Genomic DNA, 20302 nt, shown 5'->3' with positions numbered 1-20302 from the left:
ACACCTGAACATAAGGGTTTCAAAAGATGGAAATTGATCAAAATTTGGAAACTATATCTAAACATGCATACAACTCAAATTTTACATATTTGTAGAACTCGTATCTAAATTTTATGTTTTTACAATTGTAGCACTTTAACTATCCGTGAAAAGGTGCATTTCACTTCATAAAAGTTGGCAACAGTGACATATTTTATGAAAAATCAAAAGATTTGACTGTTATAATGTAAAAAATTAAAATATAAGCGTTAGATTTCTAAGTACATAAGAATTGTGTGGCAATCATGTAAATGCCCCAAAAAATAGTAAAAATAAGCCGACATCAAATAAGTTTACCACATTGTGCATATGGTTCTCACCTGTAATTTTGATTTGCACACTTAACAATTACAATAAGAATAGTTCCGAAATGCATAATTTTTCTAATGTAATCGGAGAAAGGAGCCATAATAAGCTTTTTTATGCAAGAAAATTCATAACAAAGATGATCACAAACCATTTCCATAACTCCTTGGACGATGAAGAACATTGCCTCTTATGATTTCCTCAGAAGATAAGAAACAATAAAGCCTAAAAGGGCACCTGCTATTACCTGCATGAGAAATTGAAATATTAAATTACATAATAACGTGGCCATGCAACATGGAAAAGAGTACTATGCAAAGAATAATGCGGAAGGGGTTGAATAATTGTCAGAAATTTTCAGATCCAAATGATGATTTCTTTTGGAATATTGACAAACAAACCACTCAGTTGCTATTTATTTACATATCTAAGATCTGAATTTCAATTTTTATATATACATGCCTTGTTTATACCAAAAAATGTGTATTTCATTTTTTAAAAGCCAAAATAGTCATATTTTTTATGTGATATCAAAGATTTAGGCAGTATAATTGTAAAAAGGGAAATTTAGGTCTTCGATATGTAAATACGTAAGAATTAGGTGATACATAAGAGCCGGCTCAATACAAATTCAAACATAGAGCCAAGTTGAAAACGAATGAGTATGATCCACAAGCTAATTTCAAGCCAGATTGTCGGGACTAAATCGACTCAAAATTGAATTATTTTCACTCTTAAACACAAGCAGGAAAACCTCCAACTTGCATAAACTTGGTGCACTCGCATGGAGGACTTATTGGAAGCTCCTCGTACTAACCAAACGAACAGTTTTCTGTCTACAAATATAAAAATGTAGGAATGAAAATGATGATATTTGGATATAGCTTTTGATCCATATAGATTTAATGTGTATCTGGTTAAAAATTGAAGAAATGACTTCTTGGTTGAATGATTTGCCGAGCGGGTGAGAAATTCACCATTGTTTATTGACACCGTTGTTCATTGACTCAATTCTTGTCATTTCCATAAATCAAAGCCTTAAGTTCCATTACTACATCCTTACACTCCACATTTTGTACTTAATTCATATTTGGAAGATTTACATACATTCTTAGATATTTCCGTGTCTAACAACTAAACTTCAATTTTTATATAAAGGCCATGTTACCTATGCATAAAAAGTATATTTCACCTTTTAAAAGTTAAATAGTGGTATTTTTTAATGTGATACGAAAGACTTTATTGGTATAAATGTAAAGAAGCGAAGTTTAGGTGTTAAATATGTAAATACATAGGAATTGGGGGGTATGAGTGTACAGTCCCCTTCATATTTTAACTGAAGAAAGAATTACTTAACAGCAAACTTCATTTCAGGTCTGCTAGATGGATAGATCTATCTCTAGTATCTCTCTCCTCTATAGAGATTCTGCTCTCCTCAAAGAGAGAGTGTAAAGGCGTGCATGCATAAGGGAAAAAGAGAGAGATAGAGCCCAGAAGCCTATCTCCATCAAGTGTTTCGTCTCATAAAGAACATAGCTCGGCAAAAATAGACATCAAAATTAGCCAAACAGTTCAACATTCTGCTCGCAAGGCTTTGGTTGAACAAACTATGCCCTCAACCAATCAGAAAAGTAAAATAAAAAATAAGAAATGAAGCTCTTCTATACTCTATTTTAAGAGGAAAGTTTCCTTTGACGGAAAATAACATTTGAAAGACACTAAATAAACGGTATGGCGTGTAATAAGACAAGAAAATGACTTAAATAAGATGAATGATAATGGATACCTGAAGTGGAGTATGTCCAAGCAGCTCGCGTAATGGCCTGATACTAGATAAAGGATGCTCTGACGGCAACTCACAAACTATCTGGTTCAACAACTGAAAAGGAAAACTTGATGCAAATAATTGTAAGCGACAAAAAAAAAAAAAAAATCAATGACATGGTTGCATTTGAGCATCCATTTGAAACTTAGATAACTTGTGGCATGCATGACTGCATGAATAAAAATTAGACATTAAGTTGCCTTAATTGCAATATAAAGATTATGAATTTGTATTACCGAGATAAGTGTCAAATTAGTCCCCTAAATAGTCCCCTGACACTTTATAGGAGATCATTTTAGTCCTAGAGTCTATAAAAATGTCAATTTAATCCCCAGGCTCTTTTAATGGGGGCTAAAATAGTCTTACATGAAAATTTAGCCCGAATTAAAAGAGTCAAGGGATTAATTGGACACTTTCACCGACTCTAGAACTAAAATGACAATGTAAATAGTCGAGAGCTATTTTGGCACTACTCAAAAAAAAAATCCAAAAATACTTGTCAATAATGCATGTACAATTGTGTAAATCATATCATTCTAAACCACTTGTAGGCTGGTGCCAATGCATCAAACATGCCATTATATAAGTTAACAAGTTATAATTTTTTTAGCAGGTTATAATTTTATTACCAACTAAACGCGGCTTCCGGGCAATCCGCCATCACCATCCTCATTAGCATCATCCCAATTATTTGAAGCCTACTTTATGAAACCCTCTTCCATTTATTTTTGTTGAATGCATAGGAGGCAAAAATTGTATTTCACAAAAACATTTATGCATCATTTTTATCTATGTTATAGTTGATCCACTCATTTTTTTTCTCTTTCTAATCCTTCAAAATTAATCTTATCCATTACATGTATGTTCAACTATTTGGCGCATGAGACTTCTCTCTTTTGTCTTAATTCGTGTAATCTATGACCATCTCCATCAAATTAGCATAACTAAGATCAGTGTTTGGGAACAAGTTCACACACAATTTGACAAATAAAGTCCTGAGATGTACTTCATTAGCGTTTGCCTTTACTGGGTTTATTTCCAAATTAACCACCTAAAATCAAAACTCTAAGTAAAACTGCACAGATTATCCCTAGCATTGCGTCAAACTGTATCCCTTCTTTCATACAACTTCTACACATCCCATCAAATAGAACTCTCAACAAATTTGTGTTCAAAATCCATAAGTCACCACATAAGGTCCATTCAACTTTGAGCATTGTAGCATGTCAAAAGATGATGGTTTGGCCTAAGTTGAGGGAAGACATCCATGTCATGATTATCATACCCAATCCATGCAATCTAACTTCTTGACGTGGGAACTTCACATTGGCTCTTACTTTAAAAAATCTCATCCTTCATGAATGTTAGCCATATCCTCATTTTCATTCTCACCAACACTATTTGCATCTAGCTCTGAAAGAAGAGGAATGGTGCTTGGCGCACTAGTTACAATTGTAGTTGTTGCATCATCATCCACTCAATGGTGAGCATTTGCTCTGTTATTCCATCCACATGACCGACTAGATTTGGTGTGGGATTGTTGTTAGCCACTGATAGACTTTATTCCCTCTCATCTTTTTTATTGTCTTTCTCTTGGCTTCCAGTGAGTCTCCAAGATTAAAAGCAGTCCTTCCTTTATCTTTGTAACCCTTTCTTGTCTGTAAAATACCCCAAAATCCGTGCTCTGGCACCAACTTGATCAGCCGGTTCTTTTTTGCATTAGTTTCTTTCTCATTGCAGATGGCTTCCACTATGTTTTACACCCATTTCATAATCAAAAGTTTTTTTGGAATTTTCACTTATTGCTGAATAAAGCTTGCGGAGGAGGCCGTTCTCAGGTAATGGACAGAAACCAGGATGTCTTTTTCTGTCTGTCTGCTGTTTACAAAAACAGTTTTGCTGTTTTGGTTTGTGCTATCACCTATGCACTGTAGATATGTATTCTCTCGGTTTTAAGTTCTTCATTGGGCAAAAAACAAAGTTGCTAAATACGCACGCATACGTCACCTAGGTTCTCTATTTTTTTTTTTCACTTGTGTTGAATTTCCACTCAAATGATAACAAAGAATTAACACGGATTAAGGTTTTATACTATTACATCAAAACATACGGATCGAGACACTGCACCCTTAGATCAAAGCACGTGGATTGAGGCTTTATGCCATTAGATCAAGAAACACAAATCAAGGCTCTGTACTATTAGATCAAGGCACGTGGATTGCAAACTTTGTGCTTTCCTATAGGATCAGTGCCTAATAATTTTTCCCTTCTTTTTTAATTTATTCATGTTTTGTAATGCCTCTAAAAGTTGTACATATGACCTCCCTCCTGTCCAAAAAAAAAAAAAAAATTGAAAATTTCTTGAGTTTTTCTCATTACATATTTTCTACATAGTATCAGAGAGAGATTAGGATGTTTCATCTAACTTTGTTTTTATTCTCTAAGTTTAGGGCGTTTCTTTCAACTTTTGTTCTTATTCTCTAAGGTTAGGGCATCGACTCCAACCATTTTTTTTCTTATTCTCTAAAGTTGGGGTTTTCAATTCCAACCTTATCCTTCTTATCGAATTCTAGTTCTTTCATGATGATTCTTCGACTTCCCTTCAAAGGAATCAACCGTGATTAAAAATAAAAATCATACCAAAGGAGAACTCCAAGTATTTCAAGCATCTTATCACTTGAACAAGAAAAATTGTCTTATATGGTCCCAAATTGTGAAAAACTTTCTAGAGAAAAATCCAACACCTATGAATCTACCTCCGGACCCAAAGACCTAAAGTATGTTTACATTGGGAAGAAACTAATTACATGATCATAACATGATTGTGGAACACGATACTACCAGAGATTAGTGTTCCTTTCATGTTTCTCCACCTCAAAAGAGATTTAGGATGCAGTTAAACAAACCTACTCAATGGTAAATAATGCTACACACATCTATAAAATCTAGACAAACCTCGTCGCGACTAAATAAGGTAACATTCTTGTCATTGAATACTTTAACAACATGAAAGTTTACTAATTAAAGTTGGATTATCGCTCAGATCTTAAGATGTCCTACTATGAGAATGAGAAAATCCTTACAAAAATTCGTCGAGCAAGAAAGAATCTGAGTCTTTGGCAGGACTCAACAATTTTTTATCAAATATGAATTCAAGTCTTTAAGCAGAGAAAATCTCCCTTTCTCTAAATGAATTATTCTCTCATTCGAGCAAAACAAGATAGAAGGATGGTGATGATCAACAGTACAACCCTTGAGATACTTGCCATGATAACTACTAAATCCCAAGATAAGGGACTTTCTGTCACAGAACATTTCCAAAAGGACAACATCCTCATTTCAAAGAAAATCTCAAGTGCAACTACTGCAAAAGGAAAGGGCAAACTAAGGATAAATATTGAAAACTTCACGGACAACCCCTAGACTATGGAGGAAGCAAAGGCGGAAATATGAAATGACAGACTTTTCTAGTGGAGTCAGAAATATTTAATTTAGAAGAAATTGATAAATTAAGAATTTTTCTCAATTCCTTGGAAAAACTACCAAGATCTTGTTCTCTAGCTCATAATGGTATGCTTTCTAATTTTCATACTCTTAGTGCCTCTAAAAGTTTTTTCTCTTCATAGATCCAAGATTCAGGAGCTACCAATCACGTGACAACCATGGCTAATATTTTTCAAACTTACAAACTCTGTTCTAACAATGAGAAAATAAAAGTTGTTGATGCTCTTTAAAAACTATTGCAGGACAATGAGACATCTAAAGTTCTCCCAATATAACTCTCAGTAAGATATTACTTATGTCACACCTTGCAGTTAACATTTTATATATTCACAAATTTACCAAAGGCCACAACTGCAAAACCATATTTATTTAGTGATTATTGTGTTTTACTGGATCTCACTATGAGGAAGAAAATTGGACGATCTAGAAAATGAATGGGTCATACATTCTTGAAAATCAAAGTCAATTATCATACTCCTTTGCCTCTCAAACTACCGACAACATATGAACCTATCATTATAGATTAGGGCATCTTTTAAAATCTTTGGTGTATGTTTCTTTTGATTTTCATAAATACAAATATTAAAGACTTCCATTGAAAAACTTGTAAAATTTTTAAACATCACCATGTTTCATTTCCTGAAAGTAACAAAATATTTTAATCATTTTGTATTAATTCATTTTAATATCTAAAGACCTAAAATCTTCAATAATCTCTAAAGTCACTGATTTCATTACGTTTACTGTTGAGGATTCCCATCCCTGGCACATTGCTCACTGGCTCAGAAAGATTAAGGCACTCCAGACTCCTTCCATCCAATTTACTTTTATTTACAGAGGGCAATTGCCCAGCCAACTGGTTGGCCAAGTTTGGGCATGCTTCTAACTCTACTCTTGTTTCCAAAACCCCTTCCTCTTCTCTTGCTTTTATTTCGGGTGGGGACCTTTTAAGTGTCCATTACCTTAGAATATGTAAACGGATTTTCAATTAATAGATTCCCCTTTATCTATTTATATATATATATATATAATATATATCTGTGTTTGTATTTAATTAATGTTAATAGAAAGTTTAATTGAATCAGCACTAAAGATATAGAATTTAAGCTTGGAGGGAGAAGAAGTAGGTGAAGTGTGCGAGCTAAAGGAGGGTGATAAATCCAAACAAACTTTGGTACGATAAAAGTTTGGGTGTTTATTTATACAAAATATTTTTTTGTTAAATTAAATAGACGTTATTAAGTATGTTTTAATGAATTTAAACAGTGGTTAAAGAAAATTTCATTCAATGAATTAGAGCTTTAGATCATGATTTGGGCAAAAAGGAGTCAAAGCGAGCATAGTAATAGAAAGTAATCAGAGAATTAAGATTATAAAGAGGTCCTTTAAGATAAAAGGTGAGTAATTATTTTCTTATATGTATTAAATTAATATTTTATTAAATAAAGTCTTGTATTACTGCTTCAAATACATGTTTTTTCTAGTTATATGCATGTTGCAAGTTAAAAGAATCATTGAAATTAATGAAATGAAATGATAAAAAAAAATAATTGTTCAATGACAAATAAAAGTAATTAAAGGAAATGAAATGTAAAGGCTTAAGTCATTCATGATCACCTTCATACGGTACTAACAAGAGAAATGTGTACCCATGCATGAAAAAAGAAATTAAAATAGTAAAAGTATACCTTTGAGTGAAAAAAATTTGAGAGTACAGTTTTAACGATAAATTCGGTTAATGACAATAATCCTAATATGAATTCTTAAAGAGGTTAAAAAAGGTAAATAGTTAAATTGAAACAGAAATGATTAAATAAAAAATGAAATCATATTGTTTGATTTATCAATAAATTACATTTTCTTGGGTCATTCATGCATAGCATTTGCCTATTAATTTAGTGCATAAAATAATTGTAATTTTTCACTAAGCGATTTAAATTATTCTTAAAAATTAATAATTACTTTCAGGAAAATATTAGATTGATATAACTTACAGACGAGATGGTTTATATGACGACTATTGTTGATAAATAATGTATTGCGTATTATGATTGTCGTTATTATAATATTTACTTTTGAGTGGCGATATACTATCGTGGGTTGATTTGAGATGTTTTACATACATATTATGTTATTTTTGGACAATATAAATTTTGATTTAGTGTAATTTGTGATTTTAGTGGCTATTTTTATTATTGGAAGTTATGATTAACTATAGAATGATTTAAAAGAAAGGTTAATATCACCCAACCCTTATTCCTAACTTGGTTAATTCTAAGCTATCAGATTGGGTCGTGACACCCACCAAGACATCCAGCAAGTCCAAGTCTTGAAACCATTATCAGGCAACACTACTCAAACAACTACCACCCATTTATATATCATCTCTTAATACAACAAATTTCATAAATTCTCTCCATCTCATAAAGTCTTTCTAACCAACATTAACATCAATCATATTTCCATTCCACAAACTCTATTTGAGGCACTTGAAAATAAGAATTGGAAGCCATGAGAGAAGAGATGAATGCCTTAGAAAACAATCATACATGAGAGATCACTGGATTTTCACAATAAAACACAATACAGATGGGAGCCTAGAAAGATATAAAGCAAGAATTGTAACAAAAAGATACACTCAATAATATGAGATTGGTTATCAAGAAATTTTTGCTGATGTTACAAAAATGAATAATATTAGCATTTTGATATCTCTAACAGCCAATTATGGGTGGCCTATACAACAATATGATGTAAAAATTGCTTTCTTAAATGGTGATGTCGAAGAAAATGTCTATATAGCGCTTTTAAAAATAATCAGGTATGCAGATTAAAAGACCCTATATGGATAAACAATTACCAAAAGCTTGGTTAATAGATTTCCAAAGTCAATGGATGGAGCTAGATACAAATAAAATAAAGGAGACCATACTCTTCATATATCACTCTCTTGATGGTAAAATCTCAATTCTTATTGTTCGTGTTGACAATATAATTGTTTTAAGAAAAATAATCAATAGAAAGAAACTCTAAGAAAAAGGCTAGTTGAAAATTTTGAAATTAAAAAGTTACAAAAACTCAAATACATCTTGGAAATATAAGTGACTCGATCTAAAAAAGTGATTTCTCTCCCAACAGAAATATGTTATGGATCAGTTGAAAAAGACAGTTGATAGAGTGCAAGTCGTGTGAAACTCAAACTAAACCCGAACAAAAACGAGATCTTGATGAAAATGGAGCTCATGTAGATACCGGACCAATATCAAAGGTTAGTAGGAAAATTAATCAACTTGACTCACACTAGTCTTGACATTGCATTTGCAGTAAGTTCAGTTAGTAATTCACGCACAAACCTAAAAAGTAATACCTTCAAGCTACTAAGAGAATCTTTAGATATCTTAAATCAAGCCTAGGAAAAGGAATTTTATACAAAAGACATGATACCCTATAAATTAAAAGATAAACAAATGCAGACTATGCGGGATCACCGGTTGATAGGACTACTTCAAGGTATTATACATTCTTAAGAGAAAATCTCATAACTTTGAGAATCAATAAATAGCCTGCATTTTCAAGATAAAATCTTGAAATCAAGTTTAGAGCTATTGCGCGGGGAATTTGTAAGTTTCCATACATTAAAAATATGTTAGAGTATTTAAAAATAAAATAAAAAGAGCCTATGAAATTATATTGTGATAATAAATTAATCAACAAAATTGCACACAATCATGTATAACATGATCGCACAAAACATGTTGAAGTTGATAAATACTTTATAAAAAAGAAAAATTAAAAATTGGAAAGCGGCCTAATTTGTACTCCATATGTGTCCACAGGAAATCAACTGGTTGACAAATTCACAAAAGGACTTTGCAACCCAAAAATATTATAAGCGAACTCAGAATGGTAGATCTCTATCATCCAGTTTGAGGGGGAGTGTTGACATTCTACTCCAATAATAACAAAGAAATTAAGGCACGCAAATCAAGACTTTGTACTGTTAGATAAAAGCACAAGGATCAAAACTTCACAGTTAGATCAAGGCATAGGATCGAGGTTCTATGTCACTAGATCAAGACAAGAATCAAGGCTCTGCACCATTAAATCAAGGCACACAGATTGTGATATGTGGCTTTCCTAAAGGATCACTGTCCCTAACTATCTCTCTCCTTTTTTTTATTTATTCTTAATTTGTAATGCCTTTGGGAGTTGTATATATACTTCCCTCTAGTACAAAGGAAAAGTAAAATTCTTGAGTTTTCTCATTATATATTTTCTACGGGATGAATAAGACTATTAAAAAAGCTCGTTTACGAATAGCTCGTGATCGGCTCTTTAAGTAGCTCATGTTCGATTCGTTTATTATGCAACAAAACTGAACATGAACAATATTTTTAAGCTTGATTTATAAACGACACTAACAAAGATTTGTTCGTTCGTGTGTGGCTCGTTTTGGCTCGAGCTAATTAAATAATTATATTTATTTATATATTTTTAATATTAATTTTTACATGTATTAAATAAATGCAAAATTTTATCATTTTTTAAAATTATTTGGTTGATATGTTTATAAAAAAAATATAAGTTTAGGTGTTAGTTGTGAAACAGATAAAATTGGGTGGTATGCGAGTTAATGTCGCTAAAACAAACCTTAGAACAAGCCAAGTTCAACATGGACAGAGGCCATGCATGGGCCCCACCATAGCCACATGATGCACATGAGAAAATCAGAAAAAGGGATGTACAGAGACATGTTATCTCAAGCATATTAATCCCACACCACGAATGACGTAAAAATTTGTTTGAGAAAAGCTTATAAAAGCTAATACTAAGGCTTTGCTAAGCAAATAATTTGCATAGGTTGGGTGTAAAAAATCCGAATTGTTTTTATTAGAAATAGTGTTTTTTCTAATTTAATTAATTATATTATTTAGTTTCATGAGGTGTTCGAAGTTAAATTTGAATCAAACACAAGCCTAATTTGAACAAATAAATTTAAATTGAGCCAAACACGAACATACTATTAACGACATGTCGCCGCCGGAATGTCAGTCGCCGCCACTGTTTTGACATTCTGGACGGTTGGCGTCGTCAATTTTCGCTCTATTGTCATTTTCATTGTTGTAGAGTCGCCAATTTATTATTTGTCATACTACCATTTACCGGACTAATCTTCATCATGAAGATTAAGGGCTTAGGGTAAATGATAACAGAAACAAATATGTATGTAAACTTCCATGAGGATAGCTACCCGCATCCTTAAAGTACATGTTGGAAATACTTTCAGGATATGATTGCGTAGGAATCCTTATGAAAATCGATAACCAGAGAAATTGAATTATTCTGAAGTTCATTTCTTCCTATAAGGGCAAGTTCTTGTAGTTAATTACATCTTAAATAGTAAAAACCATTTAAGAAGACCCCCGATTAAGGTTAAAAAAAATGTTCCCAATAAAATGTCAACATTTCACTTTGAAGTTAGTAGAGTCTTAAAAATTCTAACTATCCTATAAGTCAATATTCAGTTGGAGTTCATCTTTTGTTCCCAATCTTCTGCACTTGTCTCTGCAAAGTATGTAGCGACAATCCATTTCAAGTTTTGAATAACCCTGCAAATGAAAGTTAGAACAGATTTATATTTTAGTTTGTTGATTAATTTGTTGAATTTTTAATATTTAGACAACCCTGTCAAGATGTCTATGGCTCCGTCGTCCCGGGTTCGTTAGAGTATTCAAATCTACTTAGTCCGAAAGGTAATTAAACCAAGACCAAAAGAATCTTGTCGCGACCATAGATTAGGTCGTCCAAGAGATCTTCGTAGATCTGAACGCTGGGGCTCAAGCTGCGTTCGGTGATCTTTGTTCATTAGGGTTCAATTTAAGTTTAGTGTCTTATTCAGATTTTAGGGATTGAAAAATTTTAAGTTGTTTACGATTTATTAGCCAATTAAATTGTCATTTTTGTTATTTATTTTTGTTTGGATGACCTGATCAGGATCTCATGATTTCATCGTCCTAGGTCATTAAGTTTGTGGATTGATTAGTCACGAATGACTGGAAGATTATTTTTTAGCAACCATTTTAGCAACCATGGAAGCAACCATGGATTACCTCCTCCAAAATATCCTCTCAAACCTAGTTGCATTTTTGGGCTCAAGTTTAAATTTTAATGTCTTTAGAGTAGATTTGATTCCTCGGCCTAAAGTATCCCTGATTGAAGTAAAATGTGCTTCATTTCTCGTAATGAGAAATAAAACCCTATTTAACCTTCAATTACTTGGCTTAAGATTTTATCTTTAGAATAATTTAAGTTGAGTTGAATTAATCTAAAGAAAGATTTTATCTTTCGGATCACTCTCAAGTTCTGCTGAACTTACTTGAGTACATTAGGATTGACCCAAACTAATTTAGGTTAGTTTGGAGAACTTCCGGTTCAAACAACTTTTAAACTTAGGTGAAAGCTTAAGTTAATTTAAACTAAAATTTTCTTTAAATCTGAATAAGATTTAAATTAATTCTAGACTCGAAGTTCAGTGTGAACTTAGAATGTTCATTATGGATAACCAGAGTTCGTCCAAATGATCCAATTGAAGTTAAGCTTGGTTAACTTTGTAGTTCAATTGAAAGAAATTTAAAGAGAGCAAGATTCTTTTAATCCAAGTTAAGTTAGATCTAGATCAGATCTTGAGTTAGATTGGACTAAATGAAGTTGATGTTGGATTTGAGTTGGATCTATGTAGTTTAAACCTAACTCTAAATTCAACTTGTACCAGAGTTCATATGGATAAGATTTTAATGTTTTTAAGACTCAGTGTTAGCTGAACCTAAAATGATTAAGTCTAACGTAGAATAGGTCAAGAGTTGAAATGAAATGAAGCTAAGTCTGAGATAATTGAAGCTAAGTCTGAGATAATTTAGACTTAGAAGCTTAGTTTTAATCAAGTCTAATTTAGTTAAGACTTAACTAAACAATTAGGTCTAATGTACATAAGACCTAATTCTCTGTTGATTTAACTAAGTCTAATGAGATTAAGAGATAATTAATTCATTATGTTTAATTTAGGTTAAACCTATTGAAGATTGAGAGTATTTGAAGCTAAACTTAGGTTCAATATGGATTGATCCTATAGATTTAGGTTCAAATTTATATTCAATTTAGGTTGAACTTAAGGGTTACAATTAGTTTGGGCTTAGACTTATACTTAAGTTCAATTTAATTTGAACATAAAGGCTGAAACTAAGTCTAAGTTAGTTTAGACTTAGATTTAGGTTCAATTTGGGTTTGAACCTAAAGGTTATATGAATTAAGTTTAATTTAGATTAAACTTAAAGGATTGGACTAAGCCCAACTTGGTTTAGACTTAGGATTAGGTTCAATTTGGTTTTGAACCTATGGTTAGATGAGTTAAGTCTAATTTAGGTTAAGACTTAAGGAATTGGACTAAGCCCAACTTGGTTTGGACTTAGGCTTAGGTTCCATTTGGGTTTGAACCTAAGGGTTAGATGAATTGAGGTTAGGTTTAATTTAGCTGAACCTAAGGTTTAGGGTTAAGTCTAATATAGACTAGACCTAACATTAGGTTTAATTTAGGTTAAACCTAAGGTTTAGGGTTAAGTCTAATGTAGGTTAGACTTAACATTAAATTTAATTTAGGTTAAACCTGAAGTTTAGGGTTAAGTTTAATGTAGGTTAGACTTAACAATAGGTTTAATTTAGGTGAAACCTGAAGTTTAGGGTTAAGTCTAATGTAGGTTAGAATTAATATTAGGTTTAGGATTAGAGTAAAGCCTTATTTGGGAAAGGCTTAAGAATGATTAAGCCTAATTTGGTTAATGTTTAATGAATAACTAAGCCTAAATTAAGTTAGACTTAATTAAGATTTAAAGTTGATTAAGCCTAATTTAGATAAGGCTTAGGATTGACTAAGCCCAATTTTGTTAAGGTTTAATGAATAATTAAGCCTGATTTAGGTTAGGCTTAATTAGGATCTAAGCTTAATTTAGTTAAGGCTTAGGATTGATTAAACCCAATTTTGTTAAGGTTTAATGGATAATTAAGCCTAATTTATGTTAAGCTTAATTAAGATATAAACCTAATTTATGTAAGGCTTAGGATTGATTAAACAAATTTTTTTAAGATTTAATGGATAATTAAGCTTAATTAAGGTAAGACTTAATTAGGATCTAAGGTTGATTTAAGCCTAATTTAGGTAAGGCTTAGGATTGATTAAACCTAATTTTGTTAAGATTTAATGGATAATTAAACCTAATTTAGGTTAGACTTAATTAGGCTTTAAAGTTGATTTAAGCCTAATTTAGGTAAAGCCTAATTTAGGTAAGTAATTTAGGTAAGGCTTAGGATTGATTAAACTCAATTTTGTTAAGGTTTAGGATAATTAATCATAATTTAAGTTAGGTTGATTTAAGCCTAATTTGGGTAATGCTTAGGATTGATTAAACTCAATTTTGTTAAGGTTTAATGGATAATTAATCCTAATTTAATAGGCTTTAAAGTTGATTTAAGCCTAATTTAGGTAAGGCTTAGGATTGATTAAACTCAATTTTGTTAAGGTTTAGGATAATTAATCCTAATTTAAGTTAGGTTGATTTAAGCCTAATTTGGGTAATGCTTAGGATTGATTAAACTCAATTTTGTTAAGGTTTAGGATAATTAATCCTAATTTAAGTTAGGTTGATTTAAGCCTAATTTGGGTAAGGCTTAGGATTGATTAAACCTAATTTTGTTAAGGTTTAATGGAAAATTAAGTCTAATTTAAGTTAGACTTAATTAGGATCAAAGCCTAATTTAGATCAGGCTTATGATTGATTTTAGGTCTAAGATGGCTTAGACCTAGGGATTGGCATTAGATTAATCCTAGTAACCACTTCTAATCCTTTAAAATAAAAGATTAACAATGACAAGCCAAGTTTAGGAATTTTTAGGCTAACGTAAAAATTTTTATTTACATTTTTACCCCTAAATGTCTAAATTGTCACTTTAGACTTTTTAAAAGGTTAGAAATTTTTGTCTTAGGCAATTATTTGATTGGCTTAAATTTTCTAACCATTGTCACTTTAATTATAGGATTATCGGAAAATTGATAATTTTTAACTTAAGGATATTTTCTAATCTTGAAAATTTCAGAGAATGTTTTCAAAGATGAGATAAATAATCCCTAAAAATTTCATAATTTTTATATTTATATTTAATTTTTTAATTATTAAAATACTCCAAAGAGTATTTAATTAATTAAAAATTAAATATAGATTATTTATTATCAATTTAATTTTTTAAATTTTCTCCTCTGTTTCCTGAATCCAGGGGTATTTTTGGTTAATTTTTATGATTTTTCTGCATTAAATTATGCATTTTTGAAGTTTTCTAGATTTATTACATAGAAAAAGAAATATTTTCCTATTTAAACACTCGGTTGCCCCATCATTCTCGACGACGTCGAAGGATTGTGCAACATTATTTGATTGGGCGCCTTTCCACGTGAGCATCCGAGCTGCCAAAGATCCTGCGCTTTCCTCCCCTGCTGTTTCATTAATTCGATTTAATCGTGGTCGTGCATTTTCGATACACGGAAATGGACGACATTAGTCCATCATCCCAAGAGGACGATTAACCGATGGCCGTTCGTGATTAATTCAGAAAATCTCCACGGATTCTTCCTTAAAATTGATGATTTTTGTTCCAAAAACTTCATCGAAGCAAGGGGAACATCCCACAGTTTTATTAGCAAGGTGATGATTTATTTCACAAAGGCCCAGAACCGAAGCAAATTTTAGGGTTTCCAATGCATACCTTAGCGTAAGAGGTGTGACCTCAATTGGAGTTGATAGGAAAGTTCGTGAAGACCTTGCGAAGCTCCTCAGTTTGATTTGAAATGAAATCAAGCCTATGTAGATCCTTGGAGAAACGGTGGCTCGGCTGCAACTTAGAAAAGGTTGAAGGCCTCGGGAATGCTTGATTTCGATGGGAAATGTCTTTGTAGGGTTCAGGGAAGCTTTTGGGAGGTTTAATTTGAAGCTTTGGTAAAGTTTATGTCATACCCGAAATTTGCCTTAGATTTGGAGTGGAAAATTAGGGTTTCACAGAGGGTTTGAAGTCTTGGAGAGATGGGAGAATCTATTGCCTATGTCTTGGAAAAGTTTTCCTCTCTTGAGGGCCAGAGGTTTTGAAGCTTAGGTAAGATGTTCCTCCTTTTTGGGGCTCCCAGGCTTGCCCTTTTAATGGCCATGGGAGGCTTGGAAGAGGCCAAGCTTAGTCTGGGGAAGACCCCCTGACTCCTCTAAAATGTTTTCATAGATCAAGGAGAGGAATTATGAAGAGGATTCCTCTTTTGGCAGTTCTGTCCATGTTGGCTCCAATGGAGAAAGAGGGAGGAATCCATGGCTTTTGGGCATTGGAGAAGGCAAGAGGTGGGGTGGTTGAGCTTGGCAGCACTTCTCCTTATCCCAAGCATGAAGGGACTTCGGTTACTTGGACTAGAATGCCAAGTATGAGGGGGAAGTAGGTAGAAATAATTCCCTTTGTCCCTTCTCCCATATTTTAATTTTTCTTTTGTTTTATTAGCATTTAAATAATACATAGGTTATTCAAATCCCTGGTGGGTTTGTGTAGTTCATGGGCTTGGACCTTGGGTTTTAATTCATGGACTTCAGCCATAGGCTAAGTGTTTAGATTTTAAGCATTGGATTAGGGTTTTGGATTAATCCTAAGCTTAATAGGTCTTAAATTCATTCTTTTAATTAGTTAGTTAATTATTTATTTATTTAAGAGAATGAAAAATTGACCAAATTATTATGGGTTGACCATGATTGACCAGGGTTGACCATTTGATCCAAGGTTGATCATATGGTGGTTTATCCCTTTTAGGTTTAAAAGGACAAATTTGGGTTTTGGTCCGAAATTTAGGGTTTGGAAGAGTTAAGACCACTAGTGAGGCTAAGGGGTCAATTTCGATAGATCTCCTTCCTAAGATAAGTTTAATGGTCATACTGGATCCTAACATTTCCAAGCTTACCCAAGCGGCCTAGGGTATGTCTTACCTAACATTTCCAAGCTTACCCAAGTGGCCTAGGGTATGTCTTACCCTTAATGGTTAATTCAAGTATTCACTTAGTCAAAACCGTAAACCCACTCAGCCAAAGGGTTGAGGCTTGAGCTTATATAAGTGGTATAAATTAACCTCTACAAAAGTGAGGTCAACAAAACACGAGTCGAACACAAACAAAAGAAAAAATTAAAGAGACAAAGACAAACAAGCTTTAAACTCACTCATTTTCAGTTCATTTTTACCCCTAATGATGAACACAAAAATAGAGTTATGTTGGTAGTTTTCATATCTGTAAATTCAACAAAATCATTTTATTGCTTTACTTTTATCTTCTGTCCAGCTCATGTGTTATATGGTTTATCCCAGCACTTGATGTCCTCTCGAAATAATGGGAGCCAAAATCAGAGGAAGTTTTGCATGGACTCTTAGTGGAATGACTCCAAGTGATCTCCAAAACATCATTTTGAGTATTTTGATTTGGGTTTAGGTCGAGTTGGCATGTTGGGTCAATTTTTGACAACTTTACCCGTGAATCTGTGATAATATGAAATCAAATCCAATAGTTCAACTTTTAGAGCCTTGATCTCCATCATATAAAATTCTTGATTGGTAATTCAATCACATCTATAGATTTCTAGTGGCATCCTCTTCAATATCACTGATGTGATCCAAGAATCGCTATTTCTTACAATATTTTATGGAGAAAAAATTGAAACTTTAGCAAACACAAACTCATGCCCAAAGAGTGATCATAGGTGATTTAATTGATCGCCTCTTAGATTCAATCCCAAAATCATATGATCTAGTTAACATTCATTCATAAATCCATCATATAATTTTCCTAATTATCATTTTATTAAATGATCACCTCTTAGATTTAATCCCCTATCTAGGTGTAGTGGCAGTTTTCTAGCTGCGGTCTAGCTTTTTCAAAAAGATAAAAATTTGTAATAATCACAGCACCTAGCTTCTAAACAGATTACAGATTAAAAGATAAAAATTTGTAATAATCACAGCACCTAGCTTCTAAACAGATTATTTTTAATCAGTTTATCAGCAGATTTTTCAATAAACTGCAGCTATCCCAAACAGACGCTTAGTCACTAAGCACCGTTTTAGGAAGCCAACTCGTTTCATTTTTTAGAAATAAAATCAAATATAATAAAATGATAACTAGGAAAATTAATCCAAAAAACATGCAAAATAGATTACATCAAACAAAATGCCTAAGTCATGTTTAAACAACTTGAATCATTGAACTACTCAAGTTTGTAGCATTCATCGCTAGATTAATCTAAACTTTATCCATCATAATTTTCATTCATGTTCGCTTCCGCATCAAGACTTACATTTAAGTTTACTTCAAAACAAAAATCCAAGTTTAATGTTTAGCACTAGAAACCTTCAGATGATACTATCAACAATGTTCGCAGGCTAGAGAAGAGTAAACTCATTACCGGCCAAACCAACATCTCTTGTGCTCTTCAACTTATTCTATCGAAAGCACGGATGGAACCCGGCCAAAGATACATGAGAAGGAATTTTTCCTCTTTCAAACTTCACCAACAAGCATGATTTTATAGAAACGCTCATGTAGCTAAAATTCTTCCACATAAATGACAGAAAAAGAAGTTTGCGTGAAGTTATTCCTATAATAAGATTGTCATGGAAGAATTATTACTTAATTACTTCTAACAAGTCGAATGGCTCAACATATGCAACAATTCTTGGATAAAAATCGATAAAGCAATAAAAAGCACTTAATGAAGATCGTTCACTCCAGTTATCCTTCACTTCAAATAAACAAGGGTCCCTCAAAATTTTTAGATGAAGGGATTAGCTAAATGCCAAGAATAATAAGAGTTATAGACAATGAGACAAGCTTATTCCTCATGTTATGTAACTAAGAAATTATTCTAGTTTGGGTTGCCATTTTCTACTAAGTATAATATAAAATTCTTTCACGCTATTCCCCCAAATTTTCATGAATTCTCAAAAGTTTTACTGCATGCAATGTATACATACATTGTTCTCTTTAAAAAAATACCATCCAACAAGTTATCATAGAATTCTCACCTCAGCTTGCCGACCTGCATGCAGTCTAATCCCAGAAGCATCATACATTACCTGTAGAAATAATTATAAAAAATAATATCTTCAACCCGATATAAGAAAATATCAAAATATCATTTCTGAAATTTTCACAAAATGCGAATGGCAAATACTGGCATGCTTGATCTAAAACCCCGCAACATGAAGCACCAAAACAAGAAGAATGCATTTGACAATGATGCCCGCGATTCAAGTGAAATATTACCAAACACAACCAAATTTAAAAGCATTTAGCTAAGATTTGGGAATTAAAAAGATCAAACAGCTCTAGTATATACAGGTGGTTCGGAGTTAAATAATTAAGTTGAATTTTTAGATAAATCACTGCCACAGATACAGATTTATGATCTAATTTGAAGTTTCTCATATGCGTGAGCTCTTATAGTTTATTGTCATTTTTTAACCACAAAAGAGCACTCTTGATTAATTCTAAACAATAGTCACTACGATATTTTGTTTAATTTCAAAATTTGGAGGGAGGAGAAGAATATAGCATCATTAGCTGTTTAAATAAACTCAGTTTCTAGGAATAGTGAAAAAAGACTATTTAAAAGAATTCTACAGATTCATTATTTGATTTATGTATGGTAAGAAATCTGAAGCTCTATGTATTTCTAGGAAGGATAATGCTAAGAAGAAAAGCTAATGAACCAACAATGAGAATAATTTGTATATTTAAAGAAATTCTAGGCTTTGAAGTATGACTGACATAGAAATCTGAAATTTTATCTTGAGCTTTGTTAAGCAATTAGGAATTAATGACTAAGGATTGATACATGTATTTTAGCAAAGGGTTTCCATGTGAATAACTTGTTTATGAAGAAGGAAGCTAGGAAAATTTATATAGGTACTGAATTATAAAAGGTAGCATCTATGGATTAATGTGGCGAACCAAATCTTCTAAGATTAATGTGGGTAATGTCATTTCTAGATTATAAAGATGCTTCCTTTCTCGTAGATATAATTCATGTAAATAGTTATATTTATGATTTTTGCTCTTTTATATGCAAGAGATGGCATGTTACGAAGAATAGTTTGTTTCAGCTGCTTATGGTATTCAATGCAAGCTTTCTTACTAAAAAACATTATATGGTCAGGAAAATGAACAAGAGGAAGATATATAAAATGTTTTGGATTTATATGTTGAAAGATGAAGTCTTCTACCTTCCAATAGCGGGAGCGCTAACATAGTTTTGTGTTGATAATTTTGATATTTCTACCAAATTTATCAAACTAAGAAAATCCTTAATAATTTTATGCCCCATTTTTTGTAATTCACAAAAATAATTAAAACTATTTTTATAAACTCTTCAATTTTAAAAGAATCACTTCTAGGTAATTATTTGTATTTTAGTTTATAAATTAACTGAAGTTTCAAATTAAATTACCTAAGTTTTAATTAATAATACTAGAGCTACAACTTTTGTCCTATAGTTATAATAGAATTTCCCTAC

At 32.2% G+C, this 20302-nt stretch overlaps 1 protein-coding gene across 2 annotated transcripts in view; it reads right to left on the bottom strand.

The window, feature by feature from the left end:
• Positions 1-271: 271 nt before the first annotated feature.
• Positions 272-20302, bottom strand: part of LOC110035784 (uncharacterized membrane protein YuiD) — a 38361-nt gene continuing 18330 nt past the window's right edge. For both annotated transcript variants that reach the window (XM_020740072.1, XM_020740073.1), the window contains 3 exons: positions 18813-18863; positions 2132-2224; positions 272-592 (listed from right to left, as the gene is read on the bottom strand). In XM_020740072.1, the coding sequence (XP_020595731.1) occupies positions 536-592; positions 2132-2224; positions 18813-18863 (201 nt within the window). In that variant the 3' untranslated portion in view covers positions 272-535. The remainder of the gene's footprint in view (positions 593-2131; positions 2225-18812; positions 18864-20302) is intronic.

This window comes from Phalaenopsis equestris, unplaced genomic scaffold (genome assembly GCF_001263595.1).
Source record: "Phalaenopsis equestris unplaced genomic scaffold, ASM126359v1 Scaffold199854, whole genome shotgun sequence".
Classification (NCBI taxonomy): Eukaryota; Viridiplantae; Streptophyta; class Magnoliopsida; order Asparagales; family Orchidaceae; genus Phalaenopsis; species Phalaenopsis equestris.
The sequence above is the reverse complement of the archived record's forward strand: the minus strand, read 5'-3'. Positions and strand labels throughout refer to the sequence as shown.